The sequence below is a fragment of the Lagopus leucura genome, unplaced genomic scaffold (assembly GCF_019238085.1).
Source record: "Lagopus leucura isolate 7727_CA_CO unplaced genomic scaffold, USGS_WTPT01 Super-Scaffold_100037, whole genome shotgun sequence".
Classification (NCBI taxonomy): Eukaryota; Metazoa; Chordata; class Aves; order Galliformes; family Phasianidae; genus Lagopus; species Lagopus leucura.
In genome coordinates this window covers 4587021-4602026 of record NW_024962286.1, presented here as the reverse complement: position 1 = coordinate 4602026, position 15006 = coordinate 4587021, and the positions used below count along the sequence as shown (strand labels likewise).

The 15006-nt window shown below is 45.9% G+C and overlaps 2 protein-coding genes across 8 annotated transcripts in view; one reads left to right on the top strand and one right to left on the bottom strand.

Annotated features, from left to right (window-relative positions):
* Positions 1–15006, bottom strand: part of GABRD (gamma-aminobutyric acid type A receptor subunit delta) — an 81468-nt gene that overhangs the window by 7983 nt on the left and 58479 nt on the right. For 4 of the 7 annotated variants that reach the window (XR_006181130.1, XR_006181129.1, XR_006181128.1 and 1 more), the window contains exons 1-5: positions 8920–9159; positions 3142–3254; positions 2620–2687; positions 1569–1789; positions 1204–1286 (exon numbers count right to left, since the gene is read on the bottom strand). Coding sequence is in view for 4 of the 7 variants with exons in the window: in XM_042883108.1 (XP_042739042.1) it covers positions 1204–1286; positions 1569–1789; positions 2620–2687; positions 3142–3254; positions 8920–8987 (553 nt within the window). In the remaining 3 variants the exon portion in view is untranslated. Of the gene's footprint in view, positions 1–1203; positions 1287–1568; positions 1790–2619; positions 2688–3141; positions 3255–8919; positions 9160–13516; positions 13665–15006 lie in introns of those variants that run through there. The other 3 variants (XM_042883110.1, XM_042883111.1, XM_042883109.1) reach the window with 1 other exon arrangement.
* CFAP74 (cilia and flagella associated protein 74) overlaps positions 13165–15006 on the top strand; it is a 37021-nt gene continuing 35179 nt past the window's right edge. The window contains exons 1-3 of the mRNA XM_042883102.1: positions 13165–13180; positions 13476–13683; positions 14575–14665. Coding sequence (XP_042739036.1) covers positions 13569–13683; positions 14575–14665 — 206 coding nt within the window. The 5' untranslated portion in view covers positions 13165–13180; positions 13476–13568. The remainder of the gene's footprint in view (positions 13181–13475; positions 13684–14574; positions 14666–15006) is intronic.

Genomic DNA, 15006 nt, shown 5'->3' with positions numbered 1-15006 from the left:
GAACAGCAGCACAGCACAGACCCGTGTCCATCCTCAAATGAAGTCACTAGCTTCACAATCACCATGTATATCAGGCTATTAATTGCTGTAGTTTGGCATGGGTGCCAGCTGGAAGAGAGGCACAGGGCGCCAGGGTAGGAGAGAAGGGTGGGAGATGCATGAATGAATTTACGTAACATGCAAATCCATAGGAAATCAATCTTTGCTGGTGTTGTTGTTAATGCACAACTTGCTGCAAAACCACCTTGTTTCTTTAAGGAGTCTTGCTTCTTACTTGTTTGTTGCACTGACATCAAAATCCTCAAATTCAATTAGAAAAACTCAACCACCACCAAAATTCCCTGCAGAAGGAAAGAACTGATTGCTGGTTCAGTGTCTGCTGCCTCTACAGTTGGTGATTACATAAGTAAAACTGTAGATTGCTATTTTTGACAGGATAAAATGGTATTGTGGTTAATTGCCTAGAAAACAAAGTCAGGGCTAAAAAATGAAAAACAGAATCTTAAATCAATAGGGCAAATGAATCTTAATATATATATGAATAAATGAATCTTAAATCAATAGGGCAGTGCTTCTGCTTAGAAACCACTGCTCATATACCTAGAGCCCTGAGCTCCTCTAGGTTTCAAAATATGCATTCATTCTTCACTCACCTTTTTGAGCACAAATGAAATTAAGCCATTCTCTGAAATATTCTGATTGATTTTTGTGTAACAGATGGCTATGCAAAGGTTAGGCACAATCACATTCATTAAAAATAGGGAAATCTTTCTTTTTCCTGTGTTTTTGGGGTTTTTTTTTGGTCATTTTTCACAAAGCAAAAATAGCACACCAAATTTTGCCCATGGGCTTCTTTACATCTTGCTGGACTTGATGGAATGTAATGCTAATGAAAAGACTGTCACAGTGCCACTAGGCTTTACATAAAACACAAAGTTCTGGACATTTGTTTTCAGCAGGACTGCAGGTTGTTCAGCTTCACTGAATTAAATCCCACATCTTTAAACTGGAGCTGAACGACTATAAAACAGTCCATCTCTGGCACATAGAGTAAGGGATGCGTTTTGTACCCTTTCTTTCTAAACCCGTTACATTTCACTGATTAAAGCAGAATCACTCCAGCAAGTTCCCTCAAGCTAAGAACCATACATGCAGGCTTCAAGCAAAATGCAGGTTAGATGAAGTGCTGCACTCAGCCCTTACAGCTCTCCAAGTCCAACATGCATTCCTGCTCGTCCATCGGGTACTTGGAGAGGTCCATGTCACACGCCACCGTTGAGGTAATCCTGTCCAAAGCAAAATGAACACCAGTTAGTGGCGTGCAGACAGAGCTGTGGACTTGCTTTTTCCTCAGAATTCAGAGACTGAATGGAAAACGTTGAAAACTTAACATTACAAGAGACATAACACTAACATAACATTAGCAAGAGAAAAACATTTTCTTTGATTTAAATTAATAATTATTTTAAGAAATTTTCCAGGGGAAAAAAGAAAAAGAGCGATTACTTTTATGGTCTGTTCAGCAGGTGAACACATGGCAGAGGGCAGTGGCCCCCCGTCCTGCTTACCTTATGCTGTATAAGATGACTCCATCTGGCTGGAGCCTGATCAGTTTGTTTTCCACAGTCACGTCATGGAACCAGGCAGACTTGGCGTTCACTATGAAAGTATCTGGCAACCAGAGCTTGTCCACAAAGCGGCTGTCCAGCCCCAGGGTCTCATTGGTGTGGTTGTAGGACAGGCGGTCGTCCCGCCAGCTCTGGTGCAGAAATACTGTCATGGTGTATTCCTGTGACAGGGAAATCCCAGTTAGCAAGAGACACTAAACAAAGAGGGTAAAACCTCAGGACTTGGTCAAAAATAACTGAATTGGTTTAGAAATGTCCCCTGTGCACACAGGTATTTTTAGCCTCTGCCATAGAACTGTCCGTGCATCTTAATTTGTTGTATGCTTTTATCTTGGGTGGTCCCAAGGTATCAAAGAATTACTCAGAGTCAGTGGTACAGATACATGTCAGGGGAATTGCATCTGTTGTGCTGGGGAAAGCTGTTCATTTATCTCTGGAAGCACTGCCTTTGGTTTTGGAGGATTTTTGTAGCAAAACTAAAAAAAAAAATCAGGTGAAGTTTTATATCAGTAGTAATGGGAAAGGATGGAGGGAAAGTTCTGGATTTCAAATTCAATCTGTTGTGTTTCAGGAATGAGATTAATTCATACAATGGTTGGTTGTGAGATTTCTAAGTTGTTACATTCCATTGCTTTACTGAAAGGTCTTCATGTGGAAAGGAGGCACATCTCACAACCAATGCTCCCCTTAGCTTTTCCAGGGAAGTATGTGTGGTGAGAAGGAATGTGAACAGCAGTTGGAGCTAAGGCTTAAAATCAGGCTGTTCGTGTGCAGAAGTCTCAGTGACTTACACCTATCTAGAGTCTTTTCCTTGCCAACTTGTGCCCAAACAGAATCTGCCTGTGTCTTAAGATGCAAAGTTTGTTCTTTGTGGTATCTTCTGACAGTCTTTCCACTCCAGACACACAAAGGATCACCTGTCTCTATTTCACCTTCTGCACCTGCTGTCACTGCACTGCAGACATTCCCAACTAAGTGTAATTCAACGTACCATGTTCACTTCTGAGATGTGGTCAATGCTGGCTACTTCAATTGCAAGAGCAACGTTAACAGGAGGACCTGAGAAAACAAGTTTGAATGACATGATTTACATCACAGCAAGATGAGTATGGAGATGACCAAAGGCTGTTGACTTTTTTATCAGTGATAAAATCAATCAGTGATAAAGGAAATGAAATACAGTCACAACCACTGAAACTTATGTGATCTCTCCCAGAAAACATGACATCTCGTTTCAGACAAGACGCTGTGTGTTCAAGCAAACAGAAACTACTGCCACAATGTGAGCCAAAATGACTTCAATTTAGGTATCAGTGGTTTAAGAACTGTAGCAGCAAGAAGGCTGCAGTGCTAATTTCTGTTTCAAATGGCAGAATAAACACATTGTTTGCTACTGTTTCCAGAATCCAAGTATAAGATTAACACAACTCTTGAATCAGAGAATGAAGTTCAGAGAAACATCAGAGGGTAAAATAATCGTAAGAAATAAAAGGCATAACTCTCAGTTTCTCACCTCCAATCCCAGGCCTGAAATTACGTGCGTAGCCTTTCATCAAATCATCCAGGTTGGGTAACCAGGATATTTCGATGTTGGAGCCTATGTAATCTCCAATGTCAGTCATAGCTCTAGGTAAAGAGAATTGGAATCTTTTAAAACTTGCCCACATTTACAGACATGAAAAGAACGGCAAATGGAGACACTGTCCTCTTCTACTCCCTGACCACCGACAGTCAAACCAGTAAGCATGAGTGGTACTTCAGAAGAGCAGTGTTGTTTATGGTAGAAGAGCATTTCAGATTTTTCTGTTTAAATCAAAACCTATTCCAGGAAATCCTGCGGCTCCTGTCTGCAATAAAAGTAGTTACTTTCAAAAGTATTTTTTTTCTTGAAGAGTTTTAGAAATGCAAGGAAAGCATAAGGAAAACCAGGATACTTTGTATACTGCATGAGATGCAGCTATCTGGGTAGCTGGATTGAGTGGAGAAAGTGGGGACCGAGGAAGGATGGATCTTTTCAAATGTGATGAGAAAGAGTGTAAAAATTACTGAACTGGAATTTGGATTGAACATCTTTGATGCTGTGAAAAGCCCTCAGACAGTGAAAAAGCAATGCTAAGTAGGTGTGTGGATACCTGTGTGATGCACGGACATGGACTAAAAGGAATTTTAAAAGTGAAAACAGCAAACCATTGAAAGTGGCATCCCTGCAGTCTTAAGTAACGCTGTAGATATTCCATAATCTCTTACTAACAAGGCAAGCTCAAATTCTCTTCGAAACTGAGCTGGCAGGCTTCATTTGCAGCAGATCTGCGCCTGCTCACATAATCCCTCTTGCCAGCGCTGTGATTGACACAGAAGGAATAGATAAACAGAGGACTGTGACAACGTCTGCCACAACTGTTTGCAGAGAATTGCCAGTGGTTGGGAGAGGCATCTGAGTGCAGGTACTGAATCAGAGCTGTCTGAGCACTGTTTGAGCATCTCCACCTGAGGCCAGCAGTAAGTTTGAGAGATCCATGTCACCAGTAACAGAGGAGAAGCTTGTTAAACATCGACGAAAGACTGCAGAGTAATACAGCATAAGTATATTCTGCCTTGTACTTACATAATTTTCTTAGAGTGTTCATGTGACATTGACCCAAATAAAGCACATGGTTTTTCTCTCCAAAACATGCCGGTCCGGGCGTTCAGCTCTGCAGTGCCATTACTTCTAGCTCTTCTGAGTAAGGATCGTGGCATATCCTTCTGAGTAAGGATCAGAGCCATATAATTTGGAATAAAATTTAAACAAAGGCTTTGAAGATTTATAATAGAGGGGGTCATGTTTCTTTTGTTCTGTATCACATCTCACCAACCACATAAATGCTTCTTTTCACATTAGGTACACAAGTGCACCCCCAGATAACTGAGCTATGCTCAGTCGCTTGCTATGAGGTAATGGCATCATAAGGACTGCCAGGAGCCTCGTCTTTTTTATTCAAAAAGCATTTACAGTGTGCAGCAATTACCCTGTGTCAGTATTCTCTTGTAATGGCATTTTGGAGAGTCAGAAAGCTAAAAGGAAGTTAAAATGACAGAGTTGGGTTAAAAAACTGTGGGCCACAGCTTGCAGTGTTTTAAGCAGATTACTATCTAGAGGGAGTTTTACTTAAATATCCATGACACAATTAAAAAGAATCTGGTTTCTATTATTAATAAAGCCTTAAGGTCAGATCAGTGTAACAAATCTGTTGAAGTTAGTAGAGCTATGTGCACTTAAACCAGTGGGAGTCACAGAAGTGTTACACTGCACCCAGATCCAGTGCTTTAAAGTGACATGAAGATGGTGGGAGAATTTCATTCATCATTCACAAGCAGTGGGGATTACATATGGCCTTAAATAATGTTCGTGTTTTTTACCTGAAGAAGGAAGTCCAGCTAGAAGATATTCATTGAAAGGGATTAACTTTTTGTAATGTAAGCAGTAAGGATTAAAAGAAAGGAAACCACTAATAGTGGAATTAGCAAATTTGCGTCCAAATGTAGGCTGCTGTCAAACTTGTTTTAGTAAGAAAAGGAATTTGTAAAAGTAAGCTGTTGGCTTGTAAAATCCAAGGGATGTAACAGCTCATCAACAAGCTTATCTTTACATTGCACCAGGGCAGAGCCGGATCCCAGGTGGCTGAACGGCATTCTCATGTGTACTGAAGGCACTCGGGAAGGCATTCTCAGATCTGGAGCTGAGGGAGATGGTTGTTATCTCAACTCTTTAGACACATCTCATTTCAAGCAGGGAATATATTTTCATCCGTACAAATGTGGGGTTTCAGCACTGTGAGAAGTTCCACAGAGCTGGTTGTTAACAGCAGAAAAAAAGTTAGTTCCCTATATAGTAGGCAAAGGAGAGAGGAAATCACTACTGGTAGACCTGGAAATACTGCAAAGTTCTTCTTTGCCTAACAGAATTGTCCTTGTCACATGTTGGGAAAGCAGCACTAAGCAGCAGATCTCAAACGAGCAGAGAAACTCATCTCCTTTAGAGCTAAGTATTCTCAGTTTAGAATCAAAATACATATATACTAGAATCCTTCCTTTTGAAGCTGACATCTATCTCCCAGCTGCTATGGGACTGAGATATTCTATTCATCTGGACTGAGCTGGAGAAGCATCAGTCAACTTGGACAGCGTGTCTTGTTAGAGGCTTCAGGCAAGTGAGATATTAGCCTGTCTTCACTGCCTTCTGGAACACGGCTTGAAAATGGTTGCTAGATATTTATCAACTTTACTAGAAAAGATCAGTACTTAAACTGAACAAAGGAAAGAGGCAACCTGTATGTTCTGTGTGAATAAGTGCATTACAATGGCTCAGTAAGATACAACATTAGTAATACTGTTCTTGCACAGCAGTGCCAGTAGCTCTAGCAGCAGTGCAGAAAGCTCAGCAGCATCTCTGCTTGTGGCCAACAAGATACTCATCTCAGATCACACTTGTAGGGAGAGTGCTGTAACCTTGTGGCAAAGACATACTGCAGTGGGATGAGGAAAATCACTTTTTGCATCTCCCACTGCTTCTTTAAGCCTGCTATCCTGACTGATTCCACCTGGGACAGTGGCACAGTCGCTATGATCTGAAAGATCTTATGATTTGAAAGATGGAAATATCAGTTTGACTGATAGTAAGGACTGGGGTGGAGTGTATTTCCTTTGCTGTGAGATAATCTTCTGGGGCACATGGCCCTGATGTCACCGCTGCTCAAGAAAACTTCTTTCTTGAGAAAAAGACAAGGAATCTCCAGCAAGGTCAGCGAACAGTCTGGCTTCTGTCAAGCTCCAGGATTATCCAGGGCACCGTGTGTATCCTTCCCATCTGCCATTCCTGACTCTAAGTGAGGCTCGCTGTAAATATGTTCTGTATTTTGAAATGTAATTGAAAGGGCATTAGGCTTAATTCACAGCAACCTTCTGAACATCAAAGCTCCATCAAAGCACTAAAACTCTGTGAGTTTTAAGCGACAGAAAACAGACTGCTCTGCATGCATTCACGTGATAAAGCTCCTCCATTTCCATGACTGGAAGTAAAACACTGAGGAGGTTACACTGCAGGAGAACAACTGTATGCAAACATATAAAAGCCATTTAATATTGTAGGATCCTAAATATGAAAGACACAACTATTTTTAATTAGAAATTCATTATGAGGCTTCTATTATTGCAGCATACCAAACTCTGATCAAACAGCCTTTCCCCAAAGAGCTGGCAATCAGAAATGCCAAATTTCTTGCCACTTATCACGCCTCAAGCAGACCCAAAATCTTTTCCAAAAACGTTCACCTGCAAACAGCACTGGCATAGGGAGAATGTGCTGACTGAGGTTGAATCAGGCTCATTCAAACAGCACACGACAGAGAATTGCTCCAAATGCAGCTCTGTTAAGCACTCTCACAGGGTACTCAAACACAGGAAGCAGGCTGTGTGCTTTCCCCTCTCCTCTGCCAAACCTCAGCATCCCTTTAACAGGTAGCTCTGCCTTTGGGAACATCTCATGTGGTGCCACCACGTTCAGAATTCTCTGAGGTTCCTCTTCTCTTGCACACTGTGCTCCCAGCTGTGCAGCTGCCCATCGCACAGGGAATTCCGCGCCTTTGGACGTCCTCTGTCACCAGAACCGTGACTCAAATCACGTTTAGTCAACAAAATCAGAGCAGTAAAAACGTATCTTTGATAGCACAGCCTGTTATGATAAAACCACGGTGTCAGTAAGGCACTGCTCCCTGTAAAACCCTGTAAAACCAATAAATCATATGCCAGGACTCCAATAAGGAAAAATAAGAAAGTTGACGTGCTGCTTGGGCTCCTCCAAGAATTATTATTTCGTGCATCAAAAGCCACCTATGTGAGTAATTTTAGTGATGCAAAGGTAAAAATCTGTTTTAATCCCATGTAATAAACTCATCAAAAGGACACTTGCAAGCAAGATTACTTGCTATAGGATTAAAGAAGGTTCTGCCATAGCCGTGCTAAACCCTGAATCATCAGAAAACTGCTGTACTAAACAGAGCAGCTTTCTTTGAATATTGAATGTCTTACACTTGGGCATATTTGGAAAACTACTGCAAACTGAACAGCTCGAAATTCGAAAGCTAGACTTTGCCTTCCTGTGCTCTGTGCCATGAGTCTGTATATTGCTAACAAACAACATCACTGTGGAACTGCAGGAAGAAAACCAAGAAACAGGCAATTAACCCAGCATAATTTATCTAAAAAATTACAGGTTGCACATATCCTGGCAGTTACTGTGCCTGGAAACAGATCACAAAGACAGAAGCTGAGAAGACTGACTGCTTCTTTTTTTTTAATATCCAAACACTACTTTTCAACCGAAATCCTCAGTCCTTGTCCGAGTTCAGACAGTTTGGGATCACTGAAATGACAGGCAAGATCTCCATGCCTTTTGGCCATAAGAAATCTTCTCTGCCTCCGGTGTCACACTGCTGGCTGCAGGGCACGGAGGTTTGGAGGCATGGCCAAGGTCGTGGGATGCACCACTGTGTCAGCCCTGGACAAGGGCAGCTGACACTTCCTCTGATGTGAGGTCCTTCTCCTTCCCAATGGAGAATGATAAGATCTCGCTAATTAATCCCAAAGGCCATGACTGCATCGTTAGTTCGTACACCGCTCTGAAGTTATTAACAATGTCTATGATACAGAAGTGGGAAGACCCCTTAAATATCACAGCCACGCGTGCTCTGGGTGATGTAGGCATGTTTTTGCATGCAGCAAGTCCTTTTTAACTCCCCCTCTGCTTTCATTGCATAATCCGGCAAGCTTTTTCCAAATCCAGCCTCCAGATCAGAGAATATATAGAGAACATAGCTGGTTGCCTAGCTAACACCTTCTGACTGACTGCGACTGCGAATCGCAAACATTCAGCTTTGCAATTTATTATTTAAAAAAACGGCGTTCCTCAAACTTTTCCTGAGCTGCTCACCAGCCCCATCCCTTCCCCCGGAGCCCGCAGGAGCGCTGACCGCCGTCCCGGCCGCAGCCCCGCTGTGCGCGCCGCGCTCCGAACGGCTGCTGGGGCGCTCGGGGCTGCACCGCGCGGTGCGGAGCCGTCGCCAAAAGGATTGCCCGTAATTTAGAGCGCGTGCCGCCAGCAGAACTCTTCCCCAAGCGTCCCGTTCGAAGCACGCCCCGCGGTTAACCCCACAAACCGCTGCTCGGCCTCCCCGCGTCCTCCCGTCCGTGCCGCCCCGTTCCCGCTGTGCGCCGCAGCCCCGGGGCAGCAAAGGAGGGAATGGGAAGGGATTACCTGATGCACCTGTGCTGCTGGGTGCACAGCAGGACCAAGGCAGGAAAAACCCAGGTGAGAAATTCCATTTTACTCCCACGTATTAGACCGCGGCGCACAAAACCGAGGCTCCCCGGCTCCTTGGGCAGCTCCGAAGCTCCGCCGGTGTTGCCATCCTTCCTGCGGCAAGTTGAGGCTCAGTTTCAGCGCCGTATCGCCGCCGGGCAGCGTTGACAGCCCCCGCCGTCTCGTCGCCCCGCTCCGCTGCGCTCCCGTGCCCCGCTCGGTGCCGCCCGGCCCGGGGCCGCCCTGCCGGTTCCGTCCCGCCCGGGAGATCCGGATGGGGGCAGCGGGATCGGCTCAGCAGCGCCGCGCTCCTCCTCCGCCCGGCCGCTCAGCGGGCTGCCGAAAATAGCCCCTGCAATTACAGCTCCATCCCACCCAGCGCGGGAGAAAGAGAACTAAAAGTGCTGCCGAGACTGCGGGCATGTCCCGTGCAAATCGCCGCCGGGAAGAGAACGAGGAGCCCGGGCTGCATGCGGGATGGAGGTTGCGGTAGAGCCGCCCCCGCCGCCGCCCCCTCGGCCGCGCTGAGCTGCAGCTCCGGCCCTTTCCCCGCGGAGCGGCGCGGATTGCGGGTGGGAGCTGCGCCCGGGACGGGAGAAGCCGCGATCTCTGCGCTCTTTGAAAGCTGTCCCCGACCGCAGGTGCGACGCGGAAAGCGGCGGAGCCCGGGCTGTGCGAACTTCTGCCTCAGCGCTTTCGGCGCTCCGGTGCGAACGCCTGAGCTCAGCGGGCGGCAGCTGACACCGCTGTGCGGCCCAACCCGGCCGCGTTTCGGGACCGGGCGGCACCGGCCGCGCTGCCGGGGGCTGCGGGTTCAGCCCGAAGGTCGGACGCGACCTTCTCCTCCATCTTCGCTCTTCTCTCCTCCTCCTCTGCTTTTTGCTGCTGTTCAGTCCAGAATGGCAATTTAAAAACCAACCCACAAAGGAAACACTGTGTAGGAGACATTTTAAAGAAATTGTATTGTAAAGCGAAAATGAACGTGTGGATCCTTTAATCAAATGAAAGGATGCCCGCCAGGTTTGTAAAGTGCTTGGTTTACCCTTTTGTATGGTTGGCTTTTTCTTACTGACGAATACCATCAACCTAAATGGCAGCAAAGGCACGACTCGTTGAGGGCAACAACAGAGGTGACTGGGAGGAACAGCTGTGCACATCTACATGTTGTGTGCAGATGTACACAGCACACACACACATCAGAAATGTGTAAGAATGAGGTGGGGTTTTGTTTGAGAACTTTTCTTTGCACACCACATAAGGTCACACTTGTCCCCAACACACCAGGAGGACAAGACCTACATGACAGCTCTAACAGCTGGGCTGTTGGGTAAAAACTGGTTTGTTGGAAGAGGGAAACCAAAAGATCAGTAATGAAACCTACAGGATGAGATACAGAACAGAAAGATTTTGTCTCTCTGTGAAGCAGAGCAGATTTACACCTTTCAGGATATTTTCAGTTGACATTTTCTCCAACTCCTCAGGCTGACGATCAGTGAGCTGTGTACCTACTCTGAGAATTCCTTGGTGCTGCTTTTCTCTGGCTAGACAGCTGTCATCAAACCTACCAGTAAAAAATGAACACATTTCTATGCCTCCAGAATACATCAGTTAAAAAAGCAAAATGGACATGTAGACTTGTGGACACATAGAGTGACTTTGTATGGTAGATATCTGTGTGAGCCTATAGGAAAACCCCAACAGTGTAGGCTCTAAAGGGAAAGATACTGCTAAGAGTTTGACCATTGCAACAAGTGAAAACAGAACGGTGGTCCCCTAGAAAAATCACTGCTGTGTTCCTCCACAACTGCTCTTCCAGTGCCCATTGACTTGGGGTCCATGAAGAAAGCTCTCTGCTTCTGGCAGTGAAGTGACTGCTCACAAAACCTCCAGTGGCACTGTGATGGGAGAGCGTTTGCCTTCAGGACTGCGATCATTTTCTGGATCATTTCTGATAATCCAGGTGTATTATCAGGGTTCTGATTACACCCATTCACTTGACCAGGAATGTGTATTGCTGGCATCACTTTGAGTGAGCCGGCCTCGTGCTGAGACTTGGATGGATGAGAGCAACCTACACGGCCAATCTCCCAGCAGCACAGTGCAGTGGTTTAACAAAATCCTGGGTTATTTCCACAGGACTCATTTAGCTACCACTGCATGTCTGTGCTTCAGAAACAGAGATGTTCCAAGACCTGTTTGCACAAAACCCTAAAATAAATGTGGAACTTCCTTCAAACAGGCACACTACATTTGATGCAATGGGCCACAATTATATCGGTTCTGTTACACAGAAGATCAATGCGTGGTCACTGGCCATGTTCTCAGTTGATTCTGCAGTCAAATAGAAATTTCAGCCTAACAGTCTGTTATATAGAGAAATATATGGATTTACACCCCCACTCAACAGGAGTAATTCCTATTAGCCAAAGGAAAAAGAGAGGATAAAATAATAATGATATGTATATTTAATTTCCTACAATTCTAGCAGAATATCCCAAACTCTTTAGAGTCAGTGGCAGATTAAAATTGCTCAAGAGGGAGATTAAAAAACAATTAGAATTGCTATTAAAGCATCAAAACAAAACAAATAAGCTCCCCTCAATCTTTCTTATCTAATCCTCTTGAAAATAATTGAAGCTTTCCTTTAGGTACTGGCTTAGAACTGTCAAATAGTCTCACAAAGACGGCCCCAACAGCCATTTCTCCTTAAGCCTTTTGTCACTCTGTTGACTCGCCATCACTCCTCCATCCTTATGGCTGCAGGCACAGCTTTTCTGGGAGTGCTTCTGCCTTCTGACCTCACACATGGAGCTCAGGTGGATCAGCGTCCTCACGGTGGCCCAGAGCTGCAGCCACAGCCGCTGCCTCCTTCACACCACGTGCAGACAGGGATGGCTGGCTCTGCTGCCAGCGATGCCAAGAGCTCTCATTGCCACACCGAAGTCTTACAGGCAAGAAATGCACCCCACAGATCATTAGCTGAATTCTCCCACGATTCCACATGAACGGCTCGTGGAAGACTGTTGTGGCAACGTCGCCAAATGTCTCTGGAAACACAAATTACACACATATGCCTATTTTTATAAATGAGATTTGGAAATATCCGCAGCAATCATATGGTGGGAATATTTAGCTTCTTTCAGAGGTTGCACAGAAATGATTCCTCGCACTGGATGGATGCCCCACAGCCCCAGCTCTGAGATGCACGGCCGGTATTTAAGGACTGGACAAGCACAGCATTGCAGTTACTCTCAGTAAGGCTTCCATCGATGTTCTGCTGATATTTACACTCAGACATTGCTCTGTGTTGTAGAGCAGAGATGGAGAAATCGTTTTACATAATCTGAGCCGCACTGAAAAAAATAAGATTGCATTATTGGCATGTCTTGCTGCCAAACAGCTAGAAACCTCCATAGAGGAGCTGCTGTCACCTTGGAAACGTTCGGGAGGAAAAACCGACCGCCTGAAGAGCAGCATGGAGCCACGCAGCGTCCAGCCCTCCAGCAGCACTCCGGTGCCCAGTTGGTGCTACAGAACTTCACCAAAACGCCTCTCAGTTTGGGATTTCAGCAGTAGGATTTCAATTCATTCGTGCTCACTTCTCACACGTTATCACCCACAGCTGTGCCTACGGGACCTGGGCATCAGGGAGCACCTCTGTACGCCTCCTGGAGCTTGCAGTGGGGGTGGATCCAGATTCCCAGTGGGTGCAATGGGAATCGAGAGAGAGGAGCTTGTCTGGGGAACTGTAACTCGGCACCTTCACAGGGACTGCCGATGGCTTCTCCCACGTGCACGTGAGAGCAGAACGCTGGCCCTGGTGACAAAGGTTCACCAACACGCACTGCACTCACAGTTGATACGAAGGTACCAATTAGCCGTTATTTTTTGACTCAAGCCGGTTCCGTTCACAGGAAGCTTAGAGGTCACGCTTGTCTTTATTGATTGCCGAGGCTGATCCTGGGATGTCGTCGCTCTGAAAATGAGCCGAGCAGCGTGGAGCAGCCATGCACACCCACCGCAGCGCATCCCACGCGGGCTGACCGCCTCCAGCGGCTGCGGCTCGCGGTCCCTCCGCTCCCCCGGCGCCGCGTGGTTCGCTCCGTTGCCGGGGCAGCGGCCGGACGTCCTTCCGTCGGTCCTTCCGCCGCGTCCCGGGCCCGTCCCGGGGCTTCGGCAGCGCTCGGGATGCTCCGGGCACACCGCTGTGTGGGGGGTTTGTTCTTCGTGCAGCTCCGCTTTGCCTTTAAGGTGGCTCCGGGCGTTTAGCTCGGTATATCCCATACTTCGCACTCCATTGCGTACCTCTCGTTCCCTAACCAGATAAAAATACTTTCTTCTGGGCTTCTTTTATTAATAAGCCAATTACTATACATATAAAAACGCTTTGGCAGCGTCCTTACTTCTCCACAAGAGATTTGTGGAAGTTAACACTCAATTTGTGGCTGCACCCTGTCGCTACATATACCTTAAGCGCTCACCGAACGCTGCCGATTGATCTCCTGACACAGGCACCAACTTGAAGGCTTCCTGGAGATCTCTGTGTACTCACCGACTCTCAGCCGTCTCCATGTCATCCCGCTTGCTGTGACGGAACCGCCGGCATGGCAGGCAGTGAGCCCGGGGGTGGAGGAGAGGAACCAACTCTCATCTCATTTCTGGAAGAGGAAGGCAACGGTGCAGCAGCTCAGAGCTCTGACCTGAAAGAACACGAGGAAGGTGAACGTGAGAAACCACAGCCGTAACTTGCAGAATGCTGGGGTTAACTTCCTGTCTATGATGGAACAGTATGGTTCTAGGGACAGTGTGATATTCCAAACCAATGAAATGATCCCAGTCGTTTTCTTCTTAGCATTACACTGTAACAGGTATAGCTACTTCAAACTTAAACCATTCTTTTTTCTGCAGCAGTAAATTCCCTACTTAATCTGTGCAGCATTTTGACTCAGACTTAATGATGGTGAAAACCAGTGTTTGACTGTAGGGACTCAGTTCAGCCTCTCAGACCTCAGCAGCTGCTGCCAGGGGGGGCTCACCTTTGGTGAAGGCCTCTGTGCCTGCAGAGGGGCACAGGTTTCCACCCCCATGTTGGATCCCCCATGGCACCAGCTGCCTATGAGCAGGTGACTGACTTCTGTGTCAGAACATGTGCTCAGTTACATCATGAGTCAACTGATCTACTGTTTAACATTACCATGCATCATTTAGTGCTGAATACTGACCTCTGCATTAAAAAGCTGTACTTAGGTTATTTTCTTACTGTCATTTTCCTTATTACCCAAATACACAATAATGCATACATAATTCATATTGAATAATGCTTAATGAATACTTATAGCATTCCATCCTCACTGCAGGCTGGAGTAATGAGGTGTAGAGAAGGGTGTTAGTGTAATGTGAACACACTGCAGGCTGTTGGCATTCTCCTGCTTTGGTTTCCAGGTGTACAGCAGCAGCCTTGTGTGGCTGATTTTTAATAAACACTGCAGTAATGCTTTAAAAAGTAATCTCTGATCCTCCACATACTTTGACTTGGCAGCAGGTAAGTTAGTGCTCTGCATTTTGAAGCTCAAAGTCTCTCCAGTAAACTGGAGTTTTAATTTCTATTAGAATACAAGCTTGAGGAAGATTTGTCTGACTGTGGCAAGATGGGGAACGAGGTCACTTCTGAAGAAGCTGGAGACAAGTCTGAACATAGCAGGTAAATAATTCATGGCTTTGTTAGCAGCTCCAGTAATGACTTCCTTTGTAGTGGTGATTTACCTTTTCAAGAGGAGGTTTGGTTAACTCAGTTACATGTTTTTTGTCAGGTGAGCCCTAGGCAATATGCATACATACAACACGTGGTTGCACCACATTCACTTATCAGACCTCAAAAGAGCATTTATTAGCCTGGGTGGTGCTACACCAAGCAAAGCCAGCCAATGCTCTGTGATAGTGTGCTGTGTTACATTCAAATCCCTCTGTACTTACAGAGCAACAGGAATTACTGGAAGAAGGGAATAATAGCAGTGTTGGATTGTAAGTTTCTGAATAGTTTTG